A 26,605-nucleotide genomic window follows, 5' to 3' on the forward strand; every position below is an offset into this window, starting at 1 on the left:
CTTTTTATATTTTATTTTTAAAACGGTTGAGAACCCCTGAGCTCTTATCAGGAGACAGTTAGTATTATTCCTAGGGCATTCAATATACATTGCAACAATACCAACAAATCAATGATTTATGATTTTCGCTATTTCGAATATACCGCGTTATCTTTTTATTTATTATTTTTCTACCTAAGTATGTTAAGTATTAAAACCGCAAAGTTATTAAATAGAACATTTATAAAACAACTGTGTAATATGTATAGATATATTGTTATTATATTATTTCATAATTTTGTAATAGACACTGTTATGTTAATGTTAATTGTATTTATGCATATGTTTAGAAAAGGCATTTGTGCCGTGTATACACCAATAAATAAATTAATTAATCAAAATAATAATAACAGTCAGTTTTTTATTAAATATAATAAGACAACAATAATTTATTATTAACCATGAGTTAGGGCGATGTCCTTATTCCTTTTACATAGACTTATTGCTATTATTTCTAAGGGCCAACAATGGCCGCCCGGACGATCTCCATTGTCAACCTTTTATATGATTGTGTTTTTCCGAACTTCTTGAAGGATGTGAAATGTACGATGTATAATATTTCACGGCCGAGTCGGGTTTCGAGCACGGAACACAGATTGCGCTGTATCCGGAAACAAACCGCTCTACCATATCGCTCCACAGTCCATAGACTTACGGGCGAAAGAAAGATGATAAACAATAGTTTGAGCATATCTGCACCTTTGTAGACCTACTGGATTTAACCGGGTTGTTGGGTCCCGTGGATCGTTGACTCACTGTTCAGGCGTCCGAGGTTCAAATCCCGCTCCACCATAACCTGTTATTTTCTTGCATAGCTATTTACGACTAAGTAAAGTCAACCCTTCTATAAAGCGGTTTACATGTAATGTGAAGCGAAAAGTGCGAAAAACCCTCCTATAACGCTGACAAGGACAACAACGTAAATGACTTAAACAGTTCATGCATTGTTCGGTGGTCTTAAAAAAAATATATTTGTTAATAGACTATTTTTATTTTTATATATTGGATTATCAGCGCTATGATTTTTCAAAGCTTTGTACTTCTAAAATTACTAATTTAGAAACTTCTACAACAAATTTAGAAAAAAAACACTCTTTCAATTCTACAAAGGTATAGGGATCTTTAAAAAAAATTGTCAACTCTTTGGTCATTCCTTTCTCAAAACTAGCAATTTATAGTTATAGGTTTATGAAACTGAGCCGTCAATGTGCATGCTCTGCGTGTTTTTTAAAAATATATACAGGGTGTTCTTTAAACCCTGTCACATCCGAAACCACGATGATCAGTATGATCAAGAAGACATATTGGCACAATTGGACAAATTTTTAGAACGAATAATTTTTTTAAAAAAAAATTAAAAAAACAAATGGTTGCTTACTTCTGCAAGGTTGAAGCGAGGAGTGGGGAGGGAGGAGTCTGATACACCGTTAACCACATAGCCACCTCCCCCCCCCTCTTATAAAATTATTTTTATTTTTTATTTTTTTTAATCTGCGTTATAAATATTGTTTTAAATATGCTAATATGTCTTCTTGCCTATACTGATTATCGTGGTTTCGGATGTGACAGGGTTTAAGTTTAAAGAACACCCTGTATATATATATATATACATATAATTTGGACCCCTGAATTTAGTAGCCTTACGAGTCATGTACAAGGCTGAGGTACTCAGAAAAAATCGTTTTGTTTGTCTTGGAAATGGGATATTCGATCACTGATTTTGGTTTATTACCTTTATGAGTCCAATCATCATTAACAATGGCGCGTGATAACTACTTTTAACGACAGTGTGGATATCTGTTACGGATATTCCATCTTTCTTGCATTCTGCTTCAAGATTATGGCGTTGTAAACTGAAAATTGGGCACTGAAATAACAGATGTTCGATACTCTGTGAAGAAATATCATCGCATGGACAATAGTCATCATTCCTTAATTTAAGCCTGTATAGGTAACTTCTCATAGCTCCGTGTCCGACAAAAATTTGGGTCGTTTCGGAAGTAGTTTGGTATTGACGACGGAAGTTTTCTGCATCAGCCAGCATTGGGGAAAACATTTTAGTGATTTTACCTGTAGAAGAAGCGCGGTAATGATCCTCCCAACGCTGCTGCGTATTTTGTTTTATGCAGCGTTTAGCAAAGCTAAGGGGAAATTCTGAGAAGAAAGGTGCCGTGCTTTTACAAGTTGCGGCTCTTGCTCGTTCATCTGCTCTCTCATTTCCTACGATACCAGCATGTCCTTTTATCCAGCATATTTGAATAATCATCCCTCTGATTTTTAGATGCTTAATTTTACTCTGAATATCTACAATTAATGAATTTACCGACCGAGTATCGGTTAGCTCTGTGTGGTTACAAGTTAAACTGTGTTTATTTATTGCCAATTTGCAGTGAAGTTTTCAAGGCAAACTTGTATTACCGAATAAGAGCGAGACAAACAATAATAACTATTGTGGTTTCTATTTTTGCTTTCCGCGCAGATGTTCATGCGCAGAAACGCTTCGTCATATATTACTTCGTTTATATTATTATCGAAATAGACCTATGGATGGAAATAAATAATCGTTTTATGACCAACTCATAATAATAATAAATTATTCATAATCATACCTATTTTTTTTAGGCTTGTTCTTTACTCGTTTTTATTTATACGTGTTTTGTATTGAGTTCTATGAAAAAATGCAATGATTACTTTTGAATTGTGAAACATGTCACCAGTGTCACCAGTGTCACCAGTCACCACTTAATACAGGGGGAAGTTTCTATGGTGTTAGAAGTAAGTTATGGTGCCGTCAAAAAATAATATTAACTTATTATTATGCATTTTAATATTAACCTTAAACAATAATAATAAATATTAACAAAGATAACAACATAGATGGAGAATTAAATATTTATGTCTAGGCAGGCTTATGAGCTGATTTAAGTGACCACTTTACACACTGTGTAACATTCGCCATTCCGCCTATGTTAAAATCTCCACATTTTTTCTCCACGGTTTAAAAAAATATATTTGTAAATAGACTATTAAACTAAGCAAAAAAAAAATATGTATTGTATTATCAATACTATGTTTTTTTTTTAACTTTGTATTTTTGAAATTGCTTCGCGCGTGACGCCTCTTCGAAGTTCTCTTCCCCTTCTTCTCGATGAGTTCTTCTGATTCGTCAGTTGACTTACCGTAAACCGGAAATCTAGCTCAACTATCTTATCATTGGTTGATTCAGAAGAACTAGTGACGTCATGCAAAGTAATTCATTTTTATTATTATTTTCATACATTTTCAAGAAACTTCGCCGTACAATTTAATGCTCTATTTTTTACCGCGCGTAAGAATACATTTTTATATCCGATTTCCCGTAAGGCTCAACTTCCTCATTCTTTCATCTGCTGATTTTTATGAAGTTTTGTGAAGGCAAAGCCTGAAAATACTTTTCAATTTTCATACTCGTTTTTATGTCAGTTCAGCATTCGTAATGTAAATGTTAATCTAGGGGGTGAATCCAATATGTGTCCACAGGCATTTGTACAAACTCCAAATATTGTCAAGTAAATTAATCTTAAGGAAGAAATACCTAGCTATTTGTTTATAATATTATTATTTTCGTAATATAATATTATATTATAATTAAATATGCAATTTGCAATACATTAAGGTACTGATTTTGATCCAATGTATCAATTCAAATTTTTGGTTAAGTTTGACTAATTTCTGTAGTAGAAGAGCTTTCGCCTAAATAGGCGTCTTCAAGACCAGAACAATTTACCACTCTTGAAAACCAGAGCAATTCACCAGTGATAAAGATGCCGCCCAGCTCAAGATGTGGAGACGCTCGTTGATCAATGAAGAAATGAGTAAAATTAACTAAGAAGTTTGATTCATACTTTATTTCAAAATGATTAACTAGGAGCTCTATAATAAATATCTATAAAAGCCATCAATATTAATTAAACATAAATAAAGTTAAATATTTAAAATATGCTTTGGTTTTTGATCGCATTTTGAAAAAACCTACGGTTGCATTTTGAAAATATTTTAAACAACTAGTAATAATTGCTTGGTTATCCAATCATCGAATCTGATCGTCATCACATCACTAAAATAATACTAATATCGCTCATCGAGATATCAATGGTAGTCACTTCTTTGTATGCACATTATACCCACAAATTGTTAGTAAGGCCCATTTCTTACGTATCGTTCCAATCTACCCGGTACGGTAAAATTAGGGTGGGTGGAAACTTATTTATTAATTCGTTTTTCGTTTTAATCTTTTAGTTTTCACTCGCGGGTGAAAATATTGCTATAGTGAATTGAGTAGAGATTAGTCGGCTTCGTGGTGTACTGGTTCGTGCGTTCACCTGCCAAATAATAATTGAAATAATTTTTAAAATAAAAGTCAATCCACTCTATGTTATTTTATCGGGCCGGGTGAATTTTTGCTTTGTGTGAAAACGGCCTTAAGGTGGTAAATTTTTTGTTGTTGTTCGCTGGCAAACAATAAATTATGCCTGTTTGTGACTTTAAACACAAAACGAGTAAGACGTAATTTTCTATTTTAGAGGCTATACAATATGTTTTTTTTTTTGTTTTGAGTACCTAAATATACCTACGTACAAAGGAAATTAGATGGTTACTATGCACGGTCCGTCCATAGATTGGATGGAACCAATACTTCCCTAAAAGATTTACTTCTAAACAATCAGTACCTATTTTGTATACATAATAAAATCAGCTGTAAGTTAACTAAACTTTTTATTAATTACAACAAATATTTTAAAATTAGTTTGTTGTTAATCATAGATGGGTTCGATGTTCATTATTTAATAACTTCTAAAAAATTGCGACCAACCCACGCACAACCTTTCGTCTGCGCAGTTATGCGCGAACTGAAGTATAATTCACCGCGCTCCGTCCCATTAGGATATAAGGAACTGCGTAAGTCCGCGCTTGCGCCTATTGAGATCTCTGTGGAAGAAATTCTAACAAACCAATACATGTTTATGTTTTGTATATTGTAAGGGTTTTATAACAAATTTATCAGTTAAATCGATCGACACGATAATATTAAACGATGAAATATTACGCTTTTATGCTGAAATTATGTCAAAAAATTGATTTTTGATTTATTTCAAGCTCAGCATAAGGATGTAGAGCAGTGTTTTTCAATCTGTGATTCGCGACCCTCAGATGTGTCACAAAGCCTTGCTTGGGGGGTCGCGGTCACAAGCAAGGCAATAGTAAAAGGCAAGAGTGTTAGGTTTTACATAAAAGTAAACATCAAAAAAAATTGAGAGAAGGTCGTACTTGGTCTTTTTTAAACAATTTGTCGAATACTCGTGCCGGTTTTAAGACGAAAATAATATAATTATTTTTGAAATGGAGTCATGTATTTCTCTTGGTAAGTTATTATATTCACCATTGAAGAGAACGTTAGTTCACTTGGGTAGGATGTGGCAAATGGTTACATAGTTTCCAAGACGTTAATCTTATGCTAATTTAACTTCATTTTAAGCATGCTGTATGAATCTTATAGATTTGCTGCTAACGCTCCGCTTTGCCCGCTTTGATTTCTCGATTCAAAATAATATGGTCCTAATAGAATGAAAATTGGATACGGCGTCGTTAAAATCACCGGCGTTCGAGTAGTATAAAAAAATATTTTCTTGGGGGTCGCCAGATTTTTTTTTACTCGTTAAAGGGTCGTGTATTCAAACAGGTCGAAAAACGCTGATGTAAAGGAAAGGGCGTCTCTGTTTTTGTGAAATCGTCACTTATGCATGTTTTATGCATATATCTACTAACATGACTAATTACTACAAATCAATTATGCAAAAAACATAACCAGACATTAAAAAAATATGCTTCAGTAAAAACCTCAGGTAAAAACAGTATAACAGGTTTTCTGACAGCTTTTTAACTTATTGCTTAGTTATTACTTCATCAAAACAATGAGATTTTATGTTATAAGAACACAATAAAAAAACATGATTTAATAATGATATTTAAACTAATCGGGGGGGGGGATTGTTTGTTTCTGTAGTGATTTATCGTATGAAATATAGGCATTTCTTACACTATAAATAACAATATTTGTATTTGTTGCTACGCGATCTTATGCACTTTTACAACGAAAAATCTAAATATGTACCTTTGTTGCTAGAAATAGAAATAACTTGCTTTAAAATACCCCGAAAAACTATTTTGACATTTATTGATGTTTTTTTGTAGATATATCTTGATAAAACTCCATTATCAATGGTTTCAATGAAAATATTAATGAAATTCTTTGTTTTAGTTTTATTATTTTGTTTTATTTGTCAAACGAGCGCTTTCGTCAAAGTGTTTGCGATATCCTTTTATTATTATGTATTTTTATTTGAAAAAACATCAAATTTTATATAATACAATGTAAAAATAGTACCAGTTAAAGTTTTTCACAAATATTATGATAGAAAATACACAATAAAAAAACATACAATATTAAATAAGAAAAGAAAAGAAGAGCACTGTAAGAAAGTTGGGATGATGAAAAAATGTGGAGGAGTAAAAAAAGGAAGAGAGAGATTGTTATAATATACATAGTTGACAAATTAGAAATTGATTTATGATAATAACATAAACATATTAAAAGATACATAAATTAATTACACTCTGATAAATGTTTCATTTCACGTTTAGTAAGGGAAGTTTAACTACGAAAGGAAGAAGAGTCTTCGTACGATTCAAAATAAGTTTTGGATTTGCAATCCAGAAGTTTCGGGAATCTATTTTGTATCCTATCTAGTGGTGATATTGTATATCGAGGATTCCAAACAACAAATTTTAAAGTTCTTATATCCTTATAGAAGAAGAAAACCCTTTTCTCTGCCCCGTATAACCTCTTTGAGTAGCAGCTCCATATATAAACCAAAATATGCACCTAATGCACTACCCACGTATATACCCTAAGACCAAGTCTTAACAGCAGCAATTGTTCAACAGTATTCTGAATATGCCCAAAAACACTTATGTAATTGGTATCAATGAACACCGCACAAATGACTTCCATAAACATAAGCATAAATACATTTAAACATACAAAATTATGAAATAATACAAAAACAATATGGTTTTACATATTACACAGTCTAATTCTGTCCATTTTGTGTTATTCTGTAATTGAAGATAATATGCATATTATAAATATTTACAAATTGTATGTTTTTTAAGTGTGTATCTTTGTTGTATTAAATAATATATATTTTTTGTTAACCATCACTGGAATTTTATCTCTATACATGTACACCGACACATGAGTTGTTATACCTACATTTTTTTACACAAAAATAAACAACAATATAAATATCTTGATATCTCTCAAACAAGATAAAGAAATTATTATTAGAGAAAGTGGACGTCTAAATTACAGTGATCACTATACAAATCGTGTAACGTTCACCATTCTGCCTAATAATGTTTGCGATTCGTACTTCTACAGTCTACAATTATTACCGACTTTAACCATTTTTAAACATAACTTTTTGTGGTGAATATGGCCCTAAGCACTAGGTACCATGTTATTTAAGTCGTTTACCAGATACAGATGTTTGCCTACTTAGTTTCAATTCCGATTTGCCGCTCTCAAAGGGAACAAAAGATAACGTGTTCTAGGAAGCAAGTGGTCCTCTTTTAACGCTAAGCTCTGTGACGATAAATATATTATCTACCATAGGAACACATAATAATACCCTGTCTCCTTGTATTGGTGTAATGCCGTATACCCTGTACCGTTATCCCGTGTTCAGGTAATTTTTCATATTATTGTGTATGAACTGAGGTTATATCATTACATTCTACCGCATGCATATTATTATAATGTATCGAAATAATCTCCCAAAGATAAGATATTTTTATCTATGGAATGGTTAGAATCTGGGAAATAACAACCATTATGTCTTATATTTATTTTTTAAGGTAGGTACATTGGAAAAATTCACAAAATAATTTAAATAATGCTAATGATTCATTCTGTGTGTTGTGTCAATACGTGATTTTTTTTTTACCCTTACAAATAAAAATAAAACAATATGTACCTAATGTTAAGTCGTCGCTAGATAAGAATGACTTCGCTGACATAGAGACCGCTGTGTAAAATATGTGTCAGCGTAGGCATTCTTATCTGGCGACGACTTTACCTATGTACCAAAAATAACAATAAAACGAAAATGTATTTTCAGTTCAATTTACTTAAAACAGTAACAAAACTTATTTGCTTGCAATAAAAAAGTTACATAATAATTGTGGATAACTTATATAGCGCCATTTTTGTAATATAATACCTCAAGGGCGCTTTACATAGTGATTCTATTGTTAAATAAATTTAATTGAAGCCTTTAAATTTGTAATTTAATTAAAACAATTCATTTTTTTGTCACATGCTATGGATTTATTCAAATGATTTAGAGAACAAGTGGGTTTTAAGTTTTTTTCCGAAACATCACTTCAATTTCACAGCCTCGCACCTCTGCTGGGAGAGCATTCCATGCCATAGGGCCTGCGACCGCAAATGCGCGTTCACTAAATTTAGTGCGCTGTTTGCGTAGAGGTATAATAACTTTTCCTCTTGCCGTAGACGTAGCTGATCTAAGCGTGAGACGCCTGTCAGCTAGTTCATCTGGAATGCATAGTTCTCTTAGATATTCCGGAGCAGAGTTGTGCAGTGACTTATACATAAGCCAACAGAGTTTGTATTCGACCCTCTGTGGAAAACGTAGCCAGTGTAGTTCCCGAAGTAGTGGAGTGATATGACTGAACTTAGAGATTCCGAAAATAAGTCTCGCTGCGGCATTTAATACAGCCTGTAGGCGAGTCAATTCAATAATTCTGTGGCTTGGATCCATAAGGGCCAATGCCGTAAATCGTAATATTACAGTAGAGTAATTATTTACCCATTTTGAGGCATTATAATGAGCTGTTTGACGTCTTTGGTAACAGATATTGATAAAAAAAAACACTACAACACATGTATGTGTGTAATCATTGAATATACAAGTTTTTTTAATTGACATCGACCCTCTACAAAATGGCGGCAAGAAAAATATGACATCTGACAATGGCCCTTCTAGACCAAAAGGCATTTACCTGAGAATGGCCATCGAATCGAATACACTTGTCCAGGGTTCTCGTTCTATTTCACACACATCCGCCCGGAGAACCATCTAAATTCTAATGTTATGAATGTTTTCTTTCCACTGGCACGGCACTAATGGCAGTGGTGTGTTCAAATTTAAAATAAAATATATCGACGCTAGAAAGGAAAAAGTTACCAAGCGACATATTGTAGTAACACGTAAGAATCAATGAAAGCTTTTTTAAAAATAAATTATCTTGTATTTTAATTTTAATTATGTGTGATATCACGCCAAAATAATACGTGTGCATGGAATTTCTTTCTTAATTAAAATAAAAACCTACTCTCCAAAATTAATCTTAATGTCCCTTTTCGCGTGACAAGAAATAAGTATTTATTCCACGTGCCAGTCTGTAGCACTAACTATGCACAACACTCCTTCCTGTATCGTTCTTGCTCTAAGTATAATGCCTTTTTTTATCTATTGATATATTTAACACGCCCCTTAATTTATTTAAAAATAAATTAAGACTCTTTCTTTCTGGCAGCGATACGATCCCACTTGCTATTTAATGATGCTCACACCTGCACACATCTGAAAACTTACTCCCACATACACACAAACTCATCTTTACACTTACTGTCATACAAATAAACATAAACACACCCTTTTGTTGTACCACAATTTAATTTGTATGATTTTTATTTAGAAACTTCGCTGGTCTGTCCTTAAACCTTATTTCTTTTTATGTTATTATATCATTGTCGACTGTTTGTTTCTGTAAAATAAATAAATCTTTAACTGGTTCTTCTGTAAAGTTGGTAATTTCGCTTGGTAACTTTTTCCTTTCCAGCGTCGATATGGTGAATGTTTTCGTTAAAATAAATATAATTCCAATATACGAGAACAGTCCATTAAAATCTTAAATAACTCTCAGCGCGCTTGCCTACCATTCCATTCGGGTTCGATGTCCTACATGTTTGACATGAAAATATTAATTTAAAAATGAGTTTTCACACTAGAAAATTTCTGACAGATCATCTCACCTTCATGTAACAAAAATGATCAAGATACACTGCGATTGGTGTACCAATGCATTGCCCTATGCACCATAAGGTGCAGAAAGGGTATGATTATGACGATGATAACTCTGCTCTCTCTGTGTGCGTAACAATACGTTTTCGTAATAAATCGTTCTAGTATACCTACTAACACAAACGACCGACAGGCACTAACACATTGACACAGGCTTATTAAACACTCGAACGCCTGTATCTTACTACCTACATAAGTTAAAGCAATTTTCGTTTTAAAAGTTATTATTTTAGCGCCACGCGTGTGTTTTAATGTAATAAATAAATACTCTGTAAATTTTTTATTGCTTTGTTTTGGTAAGTATTTGTAACAATTTATTTAAAAAATATAATATGCCTAATATATTATTGTACCATCAGCCATCCATCCATGTTTGAAAATAAATCGATTTATTTAAACAAAGTCAGTGACGTCACTCGTTGGTGACCAATTAGGAGAGTCTTAGAAAAGAACAGCTGACTGTCGACTCCTTTTCCTTGATTCATGAAACGATAATCTGTCCGTTTTGCTTTAGTTTAAGTTCAGTGGTCGGCCGTGCGGCGCGTCGCTTATCGTATCGTATCGCATCGCATAGTATCGTGTAATTTCGCACTGCTTCCATATTAATAATGTAATGCTAACCATTTCGGCCCGTGATTCATGGCCCGACGACGCACGGCACAAAGCTGAGAGTGAAGGATCCACAGATTTACACACTCGACGATTTGAAACACCTACGTTTAGTTTGTTTCGCCGAGTTTTGAGTGTAAACACGACAAAATGGCAACAGGCGCCGAGAATAGTGAGGTTATCTGGTGTCAAATTGTCGGAAAAATGGTGTGAAATCACAATAAAGTGGTTTACAAGTGAATAAAGTGTCGCTGTGTTGTTTTTTTGTGTTTTTCTTAATCCCATAACGGTTTTTATCGTGTTTTATGTTTAAAAACGTTTTTACTACTGGCATGTAAACGCTAGCTGTCATGTCCGATCCGGAGTTACGGTAGATGTGTGAATAGCAAAACAACACGGAGTAATAAGGTATGTTTTCAACGACACAAAAACAAAACTAAAACCTTTATACGGATTTCTTTTTTACTCGTTCCTTTTGAATTGCTCGTACTGCTTCAACATTTGTCCAACGCACGTGTACTTGGCCTACCGCATCCGGTGATTTTACTAAGTATTTCATTACTGCTTATATCCTTATTCGTAATCATTTTAAAAATTATTGTTTTTTTTTCTCTAGTGGCACTTAAATCATAATTATATTTAAATTTCAATGTATATTTTGAGTTTTAATTTGTATTAAAAAAAAAACATGTTATCATTATATTTATTTGTAAATAGTGCCATCTATGGTGAACGCCTGATAAGCATCCGTGATTCAAACCATAATGATAATATTATTCCCCCCTTTCGACATACACATTTTGTTGTGGTATCATTTAAAATTTCAATATATTTTGCACTCAACACGTATTTATTTACCTAAGATGCAACGTTTTTTCAAATATTTTTTTAATGTTTTAAATATGGTTATTATCAATTCACTCAGATTTATTATTTTTTAAAAAAAAAATATTTCACGTTTTACATAACCCTTTTTTTAAATATGATAACCTCACTGGGCACAACCCGTGTCAAGGCATTCATTTACATGATTTGATATATATTATGGTGTCTAAAAAATATACATAAAATAATACATATTCATACTTAAATCCACACAGATATAAATACATAAATAATAGTAAGAAAAAAAAGAAAAGAATAAAAAGAAAAGATTGATGGGAAAGCACGGTTAAAAGAATCTGCGATGCGAATGTTGATGGATGCAGAAAACGAGAAGACCGAGAAAGACACGGCACGACCGAATCCAACACATACTTAAAGATGACATCTCAAGAATAGGAATAATCGGCGTGCGTGCATGAGAAGATGTATGTCTGTATGCAAGGACAGAGTATATGCCGTTCTGTCGTCTCTGCCTATCCCTACGGGGAAACTGCGTTATGGTTTATTTGTTTGGTTATTATTATTATGCATAATATGTATCGCCATTTTCGTAATATAACATGAATACCCCAGGGTCGCTTTACAAAGTAAAAGGGAAATATCAGGTTTATTTTTTTAATATTTTTAAAGAAGGTCTATAAAATACTGTCCAGTAAAAAATTTTTTTGCTAATTTTTAGTTTAACATGTTTTTTTTATTTTATTTGTAATTTTGAATTCCCGCAAAAACGGTTAATCCATTGGCCACGCCCCTAATACGTCACGATTCGTGTTTATTTGTTCCTGACCCTTCTAATTTGTTAAGAACTTTGTCACAAATCTTGACGTCAGAACTGTCAAGGCCAAACATGTTGCGTTTTTCTAGCGACGTATTTTTTGAAGTACACGGGTGACAGCTCTAAGCAAAACTAATTCCCCTGGGTTCGTATTCTGATGGGATGTTTAAATTTATTGCCACGTCACAATAACCAAGGCCCAAACACGTCGCGTTTTTCTTGCAGCGTATTTTTATTAAATTTCTTTTTTACTTTAATGCATGAAAACATTTCTCCGCAATATCAATATTGAGTTTGAAAATACAATTAATTATTCTAAATCCATTTAAAATATTTTTATCGGTTTTCGTAGTACCTACGTGATATTTCCCTATTCTATGAATATTAATTTAATTTTATCGTGAAATTTACAATTTAAGAAGAAAAAAAATTATCGTCCACAGATTTATTCAAATGATTTTGAAAACCAGCGGGTTTTAAGTTTTTTCCGAAACGTCACTTCATTCTCGCCGTTTCGCACTTCTACTGGGAGAGCTTCGTACGCCACGGGGCCTGCGACCGCAAAAGCGCGTTTTCCGAATTTAGTGTGCTAGTTGCGTAGAAGAATAATAACTTTTCATATCATCGTAGATTTAGCTGATCTAAGCGTGGGACGTCTGTCAGCTAGTTCATCCGGAATGCATAGTTTCCTTAGATATTCCGGATCAGAGTTGTGCAGTGACTTGAACATGAGCTAACAAAGTTTCTATCCCACCCTCTGTGGAAAACGTAGCCATTGTAATTTCTGAAGTAGTGGAGTGATATGACTGAACTTAAGAATTCCAAAAATAAGTCTGATAATACCTATCTACTGCCTGTGTCCTGGTGGACGAATAATATTATGTCAACTCCTGTCTAGTTTTAGTCATCATTATTCTATTTCCGCGCCTAATGGTGCGTATGGCATTTCATTGGTGCACCGATCCCAGCTTATCTTGATCATTTTTGTTACTTGAAGATAAGATGATCAGTCTTACGCTTCAGGTACCAGTCCAGGGACTATGAAATATTCTAGTGTAAAAATAATATTTTAAATAAATACTTTATATCAAACATGTCGGGAATGGAACCCAAAACCTTTTGCATGGTAGGCAAATGCGCTGGCCATTACACCACGGGGCCGACTAATTAGTTTTAGTGGTAAATATTAAACTCCCCCCCCCCCCACATCACTAACTTAAAAAAAAACAAACACCTACACAATAAAGACTTGGCTTATTATCTCTGTATGTTTAGATATTAACATTTAATAGACGCTGTTTAAATAAAATGGGATAATATTCATCACTTAATTATACCTTGATAAGGCAGCTTGTGTAGCTTCGTAACCGGTCGGTAAAAAATAGTATAAGGTGGTTAAAAATAAACAATGTTTTGAATATGTCCGAATGTTTACAGACTGGATTTCCTCCCTAGGGAGTTATTTAGATCTAAATTTCTTGCAACGGAGAGCAGGTCATAAGCCTTGTAAATGCCTAGACTTCCATATTCCCTTCTCATCAATGTTTTCCATCTCTGTTGCAACAAATTTAGGTTAGAAATTATTCCACCCTGATTTTATGTTACCATGTCGTGTGGATTTGTACGACGTTTGTGACTGTGAACTGCTGTACTGGTTCTTATTTTGTATTATTATTTTGGAAAAATTTAGTAGTGCCATTTTCGTTATACATAATATGATACCGCAAGGGCGCCCTACAAAGTCATTCTATGATAATTGATTATAATTTGACTTAAAAGTTAAATAAAACTTTTTAGCAGAACAAACCAGAACAGTCGGTAGAACAGGATAGAACAGTCAGGTAGTTCACTTCTCCAATACGCTCATATGAGAAATCGGTTGTATGACATTTATTTATATATAGTACATGAAAATGTATTTATTTTTTGTTTGAATTCTTTACAAGTTATTTAAAATTTCCTTTTTAATTCAATTACTTTTATTATATCCATTTATTTTTTTTTCCCCTTTTTTACTATGTAAAGTTTCACTTTTTATTTTGCATGGCAGTATGCTTCTTATTGTTTCTTATTGTACTGAATGTATACAAAAAAGCATTGTTTATCTTTTAAATTTTTACGCACTATGTTTGTACTTACCTGTATATTTTTTGTAAATGCCCCTTGGGCGTATTGTAAAATTAAATTTAAAAAAAATTAAATAAAAAAAATAGTGATACAGTAAAACTCCAATTATCGGGATTCATGAGTTCCAGATTTTATTACTTTTGTAATAACTCAGCGAATTGGAATCACATTACAAACTTACTTAAACACGACCGGCAAAGTTAATTGCACAATTAAATTAATATAAAAACGTCTTGTGGCCGATCGTGGAAAATCGGGTTGTGGTCCAGTGGCTAGTGTTGCGGACTCACGGATCAGAGGTCCGAGGTTTGAACCCCACTCTACCCCAACTTGATTTCCATTTTCTAATAGTTAATTATTTACAACTCATCGAAAATGGTTACCTAAATTGAAATATTTGGGTAAATTATAAGAAAGCTAATATTTTTTTAAATTTTATTTCTTAATAACAATTTGGATATTTGACAATCAGGATGACAGGAATTCGGATAAACGGAGTTCTAATGTACTTTTAAAATGTGCGTCCTTCTAATTTTCTCTTTGTCGTAGATAGAAAATCAAACAAGTCTTATTAGGTTGTATTAGGTAGGACCCCCCGACCCGAGCGCGTGACTCTACCACGGTATCATTATTATTATTTATTGCGCTGATGTTTTATTTATAAAAAGTAATGTATTTATTACGACAGTCTTATGAATCGGGTGCACTTAATCACATACTAAAGAATTATTTATATTTACAAAAGGTACTGAAATTCTGTAATTATTTGTTTATTGTTCCGAGTCATTAGAATGCAAGTATATCCGAGATAAGAATGTAATGTGCGTCCGATTGTGCGTAGGAGCTACAATTATACAACTATGTACGTAAAACGGTATAGTAATGACCCTTATGACCCACAGTGTGATAATACTTGTACCTACCCGAGGAAGTACACAAATATCCAATTGAAATGAGACACTGAATTACATGCAATATCGTCGGTCTAACTTGTAAAACTAGCAAGGCTCAAACTGAGTTTTCTTTATGGGAAAATAAAAACAGCTAATAGCATCGAAGTTTTTTTTAGATATATTTTTTAAAAATAATGTAACACTGTACAAATATACAAGTTTTACTCCGCAAATATACATTATTTGAAGTCCTATCAGAAAACGCCTGAATATTTTATTTTTTTCATTTGTGGATCCAGGTTTACGAATTAGGGGATGATGATACATATATACAGTGTCATTTGATGTGCACGAGTATCACAAGTTCGATTGTGTCATTTTTATCACCGAATAAAATCTATTTAAAACACCATAATCTCTCTTTTCGTTTATATCCGTTACTCGAATAGTTCCTCACAGTGACCATCAGTACTTCTTAGTAACTAACTAACTAACTAACCATCACGCCATTTCCCCAGAGGGGTAGGCAGAGAGGATAGAACGCCACACCACTCTGTCCTGGCACACTTCCTTTGCTTCCTTCACATTCATACATCTTCTCATGCACGCACGTCGATTATTCCAATTTTTTACATGACCACTTTCAAGAATTTGTTGTACTTGATCATGCCATGTCTTTCTCGGCCTTCCTCGACTTCTACAACCAGACACATTCGCATCATAAATCTTTTTAGCCGTTCTTTCATCATTCATTCGCTCCACATGACCGAACCATCGCAAAAGACCTTTCTTAATTTTGTCGATAATGCTTAACTCAGCCTTGCATTCTGCTCTAATTTCGACATTAGGGCACCTATCATACATTGTTTTTCCGCACATTCGCCTGAGGGATCGCATTTCAACAGCATTCAGTCTACTTTCGTCCCCTTTTTTCCAACTCCATGCTTCGCTTCCATACATTAGGGTTGGTACCAGAACTCCATTATGAACTCCATTATGTACTTCTTAGTAATTTATCTAAAATCAATGAAACAAGTTTTAATAGTTTAAGTAATGTTAAGTTAAATTTTTTTTAACCAAAACATAAGCATAATTAACGAGCTTTTTTTTTTCTAAACATTCACAACAGAGAAGCCATTTTGCTAAATTTAAAAAATATTTTCACTAAGCAGTAGCTTAAACTATTAAACAAATACAACATAGATGAAGAACATTTAAGATAAGGTAATATAGAAGTCTAGGCATCTACAGGGCTTATGACCTGTGAATGGCTGGTTAAAGTGGCCACTTTACACACTGTGTAACATTCACCATTCTGCCCATATTTCTTCATCTCTGTTGTAATATGTTAATATAAACAGCTCCCCAGGGAGTTGAATCCAGTCCTTGTCTACAAAAATTTGGACAAACTCAAAATATTGTTATTAAACAATTTTTTTGTTTCAATGATTCTAAAATCTAAGATAAACCACCAAGAAGTAATGATGGTCGCCTTGAGGCGCTATTTGTAAGAGAGGGGTCAACAATCGAGCTTAATCCATAATAAATATTTTTATTTGATATTTTCGTGATAATTACTTGACTTGGTATTTTGTGTTGAAGACACTATTTAACGGTTTCAAAAAATCTTTAAATGTCTACTTTTCGCGCCTTTGAACTACACCTGACCCCTTGGAATGATCAATCTTATAATTACATGCTAGGGATTTATTATAATAGTCAAAACCCTAGACCTGTATAGATTATCAGTTTATAAATAGTATTACAAGAACTCAATCCAAAACATTGTCATCATGATTGTAACCAAAATAATATTCTAAAGGCTTAATAAATTAAATAATATTCTAATAATAAATATGTTTTGGTTTTATATGGTAGAATTGGCTTACTGTAATAAAATTTATAACTATTATTGTTATAGAAATTCCTATTAGGAGTCAATAAACACGCGGTGTGTCATTGTTAAACATTTGGCTGCTTTACGTACAAGGTCGAGGAAAGTTTACAAGTCCATTACTAATTATTATTATACACTTCAATAGTGCATCATAACTCATAACAACTCTGAAGATGTTGTAAACATGACCCAAAATAATGCCATTGTGAGAATCGCATACCTGAAAGAAAGACTCCTTCAAAAAACACAGCATTTATTTTACAATACGTTTGGAGCACTATTTTTTCAATATATTATTTTAGTCCAATGGCATTGATTCATTCAATGCACGTATAGGTACTAACCAAAATGGTTGTTCGAAAACATTCATTGTTAGGACGTAGGTAAAAATGAGTAACATAGCACTGAAATTGCTCTGCAAGTGTAAAAACGTATTGCCAATGTCGCGCGTCGGTCCTAACGAAGTTCAGTGGTTTTTTAAAATGTTTTTATCTGTGAATATACTATAAAATATAGCTAAGCCAAATATTTTTTTAAATTGTATTATCAACGCCATAATTTAGTTAAGTTTTGTAATTTTAAAATTACTTCGCATGTGACGTCAGAGGTTCTCTTCCGCTTATTCTCGGTAAGTTCTGCCGATTGGTCCGTTGACGGTAAGTAAACCGGATATTTTTTAAAGCTCTCGTATCGTTGGTTTTTATAATTTTTTTTGTACGTTTTCAAGAAATTTTGTTCAATTAATGCAATTTAATGCTCTAATATCCCGTAGGGCTGAAGTTCCTCATTATATGCCCATTTTAATCGACGAGCGTTTAATTTGTGAATTTATTTTTAATTATTTTATTTTATTTGGGAAACCAAAAGTTTTACGTACATATTTATAGAAAACAAATATATATTGTGTTTAAACTCAGAATAAATAACAGTTTCCCACAAAGTGTACAAAGTTAGTAAAGATAGATAGATAATACATATTATATAAATACAAATAAGTTTATACGTGTAAAATTTTTATTTTTATGTATATTTTTTTTTAATAATAAAAAAAAATACGTTTTTTAGTAAATAATAATTTTAAAATTTAAATTGTATTTATTTACTACATATATTTTTTAAAATGTAGCGAAACCAAATACATAATATGTCCGCTTGAGGATGAAAAAAGAATTGTTATTTGTTCATTAGTTGTATTTTTATTTACAGTAAAATACAAAGAAAGGGAAATTGCACCGGTTGAATTTTCCGCAGAGGGTCGAATACAAACTCTGTTTGCTTATGTTTAATCTAAGAGTATATATTATAATATAAGTGTAGAAAGCACTGCAAAATTCTACTCCGGAATATCTTAGGGCACTATGACCAGCTGCATCTACGGCGATAGTAAAAGTCATTATAAGTGCACGCAACCAGCGCACTAAATTCGATGAAAACGCATTTGCGGTCGTAGGCCCTTTGCCATTCGAATGGTCTACCAGCAGAGATGCGAAGCTGTGAGATCAAAAGTAACTTAAAACCCACCCATCTAAACCATTTGAATAATTCCGTAGGATGTGATAACAAAACTAATTATTTAATTTAAATTATACATTTTAAGTTAAAATCAAATTAATATCTATATAATTGTGAAGTGTCCTTGAGGTATTGTATTATGAAAATTGTGCTTCATAAAATATCCGTAATAATAATAATAATAAGAATAATCGGAGAATTTATTGAAGATAGTAATCTAAATATTATGCTATCCCACTGAATCATATATAAATTTATTGTATTTTCGCATGTGCATATATATCGTGTATGAATGTGTGTATATATATGTATATGTATGTATATGTGTGTATATATGTATGTATGTGTATATGTATGTACGAAGTATGTATGCTTTATTTTTGTGTATTTAATTGTATTTTTACATTTAATGTAAACTTAATTTTTTTTTCTTTTCTTCTCTTTTGGGCTATAACTGTTTTTTTTTTATTTCTTCAATATAGTTTTTTTATTTATAGGAAAAATATTCGTAAACCATATTTGCCGCAACAAATCGGTTTCTTAGAACAGGCATTTGCCCATATAGGAACCGATTGCAACATTAGGCGTATTAATATTTCTGGCTTGCCGACCCTTCATATACTGAGCCTACTCCTAGTAATAGCAGAATTTTGCCAGAGTGTTTTTTGTGCCATTTTGTAACATTGTATGTATAAACTAATAAATAAATAAATAAATAAATAAATAAAATAAATAAATAATAATAAAATAGTTCATACTAAATAAATAAACCAAATGTGAATGAAATACCCACTCATTTGCAGGTTCATAGCTCCGCTTAATAACTAAGACTTTGAAATGTACTTACACCCAAAAGCTTTTATATTTTATTGTTACCGGCCATTTTAATAATAGTCTTGTAATAATATAGCCAGAATAATAATAGAATGAATTTGCACCCTTGAGAATTTCATACAAAAATTCAAATATAGAAAAGACAACTTTTTATTCAGACCAAAATCTTATTCTAATAATAGTTATTATATTTACTGAAAATGCCAGCCGTTGGTGGGTTTATTTAATTCAGATAATAGCTTCTTTTTCTTTGAATTTATTACGAAAATAACCACAAAAGATAATATTTAAAACACTTAGAAGGTATCATTGTATTATGTGTAAAGAGCCATATCTTGAGCTTTTTTATTTTCTATTGAATATGTTTTGCGACTTGAATTACAAAAATGAAACTTTTATTTTCGCGGTTGGTTGGAAGAACTTACCATTTGGCAATAAGCCCGCCAATGTACAATTAACATTATGTACAAAAAGTTAAATAAAAAATATCACGATAAATGTATTAGGATAAATTGATCAAACGATTCCTCTAAAGTGATGCGATCATTTTGCAACCCCTATTAACTGTCAATCAACAACCACACATTGATTGAACCCTTTCATCCCTGAAGATAGATGTAGTAGACTTATCGACTTTTTTATTTTTTAATTATGTATTATGTTATTTATAGCTTAAAAAAAGAATGATGTATTTTCTTGTTTTTTTTTAAACTCCGTATATGAAAAAAATAGCGGTGTGAATTTGTTCTGCCAGAGAATGATGGTATAAAAAAGTTTTTTTTTTTACAATAAATATATCTCGTCTCACGCTTAGATCAGCTACGTCTACGGCGAGAGGAAAAGTTATTATACCTCTACGCAAACAGCGCACTAAATTTGGTGAACGCGCATTAGCGGTCGCAGGCCCTATGGCATGGAATGCTCTCCCAGCAGAGGTGCGAGGCTGTGAAAGTGAAGCGATGTTTCGGAAAAAACTTAAAACCCACTTGTTCTCTAAATCATTTGAATAAATCCGTAGCACGTGACAACAAAATAAATTATTTTAATTAAATTACAAATTTAAAAGCTTCAATTAAATTAACTTAACAATAGAATCACCATGTAAAGCGCCCTTGAGGTATTTTTTTTACGAAAATGGCGCTATATAAGTTATCCATAATAATAATAATAATAATGATCACGAATCTTGACGTCACAATAACCAAGGCCAAACACGTCGCGTTTTTCTTGCAACGTATTTTTTACTTTTATGTATGAAAACATTTCCACATTGATTTTGAAAATATAATCAACTATTCTAACTCCGTTCCATATATTATTATCGGTATTCGTATTATGTGATATTTCCCTATCATAATATTCCACGTGTTTTAAAAATATTTATCTTGCCCGTTTCGCCATTTTCACGTGTACAGATAATTAGTTACAAATCTAATTCACTCGAGGAATGTTTAATTGAAAACTTTTTATTTTACGTACCGATGTAATTTGTCGGTATTGCAGGAAGTCGCGTCGGAAGACCGAGTTCCAGAAAATTAGTCAACAAACTTCATATTGAATCTCGCAGTTGGAAGAAAGTAGTGGAGGGGAAGACTGACCCATTTTCCATTTGTCATTGGACAATCGCTGCAAATAATTCCAAGATCTTCATAAACGTTCCTCGCTTTCTAACTTAATTATTTTCCACCTATTTAAATGTAGAACATCACTGCATACATTAAGGCGCATTCGACTCACTCGGGTGTTACATTATACAGGATGTTCTTTAAACCCTGTCACATCCGAAACCACAATGATCAGTATGGGCAAGAAGACATATTAGCATATTTAAAAAATACTTAGGACAAAGAAAATTTTAAAAAAAAAGTATTTAAAAAACAAATGGTCGCTTACTTATGCAGGGGAGAAGTGAGGGGAGCGGGGCGCAGTATCAGACTCCCTCCTCGTTTCTGCCCTGCAGAAATAAGCAACCATTAGCTTTTTTGATATTTTATTTTTTTAAATTTTATTCGTTTCAAAAAATTAAATTAATGTGCCAATATGTCTTGTTGCTCATACTGATCATCGTGGTTTCGGATGTGACTGGGTTTAATGAATACCTGTTTACTAAAATCAATGAATGAGTTTAAAAGTAAAATGTTTTTATGGACATAATGCGTCGATACGTACGCTTCAATTGTACGACGAAGCTTTTCTAGAATATGTAAAAAAATATATTTAAAATCTACGTAATTTTTTAAATCTTTAATATTTAAGAATGAATCAAATACTCTTATAATAAACTGTTATGATCGTCTAGAATAGTCTCGCATTTTCAGTTTAGAATTCAGAAAGGTTTTTGCTGGTTTAATATTCTCGCACAAAATAATATCTAGCTATATAGATGCCCATGATGTACTTGCTCAGATTAACCTTAATGTACCTTACTATTTGCGTTCCGATGCTGTCTTTGCTGTAGGAATTTTTAGAATCACATGTGAGTGAGATTTTGTTAACTGTTCTGAGGATCCTCAGCAGAGGGAAAAAGAACCCGAGACCTCTTGCTTGGTAGGCAAACGCACTGACCATTACACCACGAGGCCGACGAATTACGAAATAAGCGTTATATAAATTATCCGTAATAATAATAATAATAATTAAAAACTGGATGTTATTTACTATCAATATTAATTAGAATTATTCCTGTATGTATCTTTGACACATATTTTTTTTATGTACAAATTTTGATTTTTTAAAAATTGCTTTTAGCAATAGTCCTCCAAAGTACTTAATGTTTGCACTTGAAGATTTATATGAATAAGTGTAAACAATATGCGTATTATTTATAAGTGTGTGACGGATGAACTAATAAATCGTTTTTATTTTCAGCGTGGAGCGAGATAGTCTGCGCGAGAGGCAGCGGCAAGCCCGCGCGCAGATGTCCTCGCAGGGAAGTGAACCTCAGGAGGCCCTCCCGGTGTTCACGCCGCCGGTCAGGGTAAGTTAACAAACCGACGAGCCACAATGGGCAATTGGCAATTCTGCCGTCATAAGCAAAAATGCAGTTATTTGCAAAAGTCGTATTCGGAGATATGACACTTTTTAGTAATTGATCAAATTTATGCAAACTTTATGGAAAGGTTAACCCTTTCAGTACCAGATAAAAAAAAATTGCGTTTATAAATTCTATTATTTTTTCGAATATTTTCACAATTTTTTTTAAGCTTGCGTAGTTAACAAAAAAAACATGTACTTTAGGAATAAAATTGGGGCTCAGGGGTTGTAAAATAAAGGTACAGGGTTCAAAAGGCGTATATTATGGTTTTAAAATTTTTTAATTTTAAAAATGTGAAAAAAAATTATAAAATAAATAAAAATATTTTTTTTATAAATCATACATATTTAAAAGTATATGAAAAAACTCAATTATTGTAAAGTTTTTTTTAAATTGTAAAATAATTAAGAAAACAGTTGTTATGAATCAACGTCAGAACAAGCATGGGCTACCAACATAAAAATCATATTGTTTTGTAAAGAATATATCTTTTGCTAGATGCATGCAAAAAATGGGGCAGATTGGTTAAAAAAATAACAAGATATGATTATTTTTCTTCATGTACCTGAGGAATAACGCTGGTACAGAGGGGTTAAAAAAACTGTAACAAATCATGAGTTAAAACACAGTATATCAATAATTGTTTCTGAAGCATATAACATGTGTGTCATATCTACACTGAGTTTTTGTTTGTGAATCTCTAGATATTATGTTATTTCTTAAGGCTGTAGTCTGGTAAAACGCACGCCAAATGAGGAAATCATACGATTTTGCCATTTTAAAACGAAAGGTTTTTTTCAATTGCGCAATAATAAAAAATAAGACATAAATTATATAAAAACAATAATTTTTAAAGGTATCTACGTTCAAAAATATACTAAAAGTTTTATGTAATTAAAATATTACTTTTAGACCGGCAGATTACGCCATTTCAAATTTAGACTAAACTTAGGTATCTGGGATCTTAATAAAGACTAAGTATTGAACTAAAATTTGTTGCTATAATTTATAGATAATAAATTGAACATGAAAGTGGCCCGGGCCAAATTTTAATTTGTTTGTTTTTGAAAAGAAATACAAGCATTTTAAATCACATACATTTTGGTGACATTTTCCTTTATTTCTACGTGAAATTATGCCTTCGGTAATACTTAAAAAATATATCATTTATTAAAATATTTTAGTTGAAACCTTTTCTCATATAATTGTATTCTCTCTTTTTTAAAAAAAAGATCATTCTGGCTGTAGTATTTAATTTATAACAACATCTTATTTACGTTTTTATGTCCTTCAGACCTGCCCTTATCGTTTTCGGTATGGGCAAATTCAAAAAATCATTACTCTAATAATGCGATATATATTTTTTTAATTGTCTTAGTTCAATAGTCTTTTAACAAATAAAAAAAACACTGAACTTTCTCATTAAGACTGCGTTGCAATAAGTTTTGTATAAATATAGCATTGTTTAAGATTATAATGCACCAACATAATATATCACCTGTAAACAGCATACGATTATGTTCATCTTAAAGCATTCAAATTTATTAGGATTGCGGTTCAGAATCGTTGCATTCCCATTTGTGCAACCGCAGTGTGTCAGTTAAACGGTAAACTTGGTTGATTTGTTGCACAATAATGCATTATGAACCACATAATATTCATACTGCAGTTAATTTAGCCACAAACCGCCTCGTGAGTATGATGGCGAGATATAAATATATTATAAACTTATAATATTAGAAATCAAACACTGATTTGAGTCTACTGAACACTTTATTTTATTTTTACAAATATAAAAATCACAATACATACTTGTATGTCAATAAATACTCACTTTGTTATATTTTTCCCGAAATTCAAATATAAATACCTAAATTACCCATTACCTATTAAACATTTAGCCTCGCCCTTAGCCATTGGTTTTTTCCTCAATTATGATTAATGTACATGCTATAGTTCATAAGATTATTTTTATTTTCTACTTAAGTACCTTGAATTATATAACTATATAAGGACATTCAATCCATATAATCTTCATATTCGTTTGAAAATGCCCTAACAAGGCGAAACAATTGTCACGAAGTTTTTATTTTTATATTTGTAAAAATAAAATAAAGTGTTCAGTAGACTCAAATCAGTGTTTGATTTCTAATATTATAAGTTTAAATATTGAGTTCTACAAAATATACACAAAATCAATCAATATAAATATATTCTCTGTAGCGGGTCGAGAGCTGTCAACGAAACTTTTCGATGTCTAATGAACGCAAAACACTTCCGTTTATGTGGATTTACAGAAAAATCTGATAGAATATTAAAAAATAATTTGAATTCATAAATTTTATCACTACACTATAAAAGAGAGGCGAGGAGATGGGAAGAAAAGAAGAAGGGGAAAGGAACAACTCAAATATTTGAAAAGTGACTTTACAATCTTGATTAAATTGTCAATAAAGATGGGGGGCGTCTCTAACATTAGTGGATAGATTATTCCACAATCGGGCAGCTACTACTGTGAAAAAGGATACAAGACAATTACAGCGGTGAAAGGGTATTGAAAGGGTTCTCTCGTTACTTGAAAGAAGATATAGTCCATGTTGTGATAGAGGTCCGAATAGCTATCTCAGATAAACAGGCAAAGTGGGATTTTTTAAAATATTTCAAATAAAATACACAGTTCTAAGAGTGCCAATGTCTAAGATGTTCCTAAGTGAGCAGAATACATGACACAGATTTCTCTATCTGGAAACCAGCTATGATGACAGAGCGATGCACACGGTATTCCCTCACGGGCAGATAATCTTGTCGCAAAAGGTGATAAAAGGTATCGCTCGTCAAGTTGAGGTTGTTAAACTTCGCACCAGTTAATACATAACCCCTGCGAACACTATAGTGAATATACGCGGACAAGGGGCGGCGTGGTAGTGTTGATTGGCGACAGGTGGGACGGGACTCGAAGGCTTCCCGCGCGTTATTTGGGTCACTCGGGCAAATTTAACCCAACGGCATACAAACGATAACAAATACAATGAACTATCCGCCGTCGAAATTAAAACAGCGCGTATTACAGACATTAAACAATGATTTTAAAAAAAAACTGAATTACATGGAATATTTTTTTTATTTTTATAAATATTTGCGTTCTTATGATTTACCCAAATATTTAATTTTGAGGGCCATTTTCAACGAGTTGTAAATAACTCACTATTAGAAAATGTGATCAAGTTGGATACCTCTACGCAAACAGCGCACTAAATTCGGCGAACGTGCATTTGCTACGGCATGGAATGCTCTCCCAACAGAAATCCGAAACTGTGAGAGTGAAGTAATGTTTCGGAAGAAACTTAAAACCCACTTGTTCTCTAAATCATTTGAATAAATTCTTAGCATGTGATAACAAAGTACATTATTTTTCTTAAATTAAAAAGTTAAAATTAAATTTATATCTTTATATAATCACTTTGTAAAGCGCCCTTGAGGTATTATATTACGAAAATGGCGCTATATAAGTTATCCATAATTATTATTTTTTATTATTATAGAGCGGGATTCGAACCACGGACCTCTGAGCCGTGATTCCGAGAAACTAGCGACGGGACCACAACCCGATCATATTTCCATTTTTTCCATGTTTTCCATTTTCGTTTTTGCGACTGACCGAAAATGGCCATAAAATAGAAATATTATTTTATTTGCTTTTGGAAAATAATATATTTTTTTTAGATAAAATGCATAAATAATAGAAAAATAAAGATACATAGTTAAAAACGTCTGTACACATTAAGAAGCAAT

At 32.3% G+C, this 26,605-nt stretch overlaps 1 protein-coding gene across 4 annotated transcripts in view; it reads left to right on the top strand.

The window, feature by feature from the left end:
• Positions 1-26,605, top strand: part of LOC148280764 (uncharacterized) — a 291,962-nt gene that overhangs the window by 148,317 nt on the left and 117,040 nt on the right. For 3 of the 4 annotated variants that reach the window (XM_088227848.1, XM_088227846.1, XM_088227849.1), the window contains one exon: positions 22,648-22,756. In XM_088227848.1, the coding sequence (XP_088083974.1) occupies positions 22,648-22,756 (109 nt within the window). Of the gene's footprint in view, positions 1-11,165; positions 11,265-22,647; positions 22,757-26,605 lie in introns of those variants that run through there. The other variant, XM_088227850.1, reaches the window with a different exon arrangement.

The sequence above is a fragment of the Micrasema longulum genome, unplaced genomic scaffold, assembly GCF_059751315.1.
Source record: "Micrasema longulum isolate JH-2025_06_02 unplaced genomic scaffold, ASM5975131v1 h1tg000545l, whole genome shotgun sequence".
NCBI lineage: Eukaryota > Metazoa > Arthropoda > Insecta > Trichoptera > Brachycentridae > Micrasema > Micrasema longulum.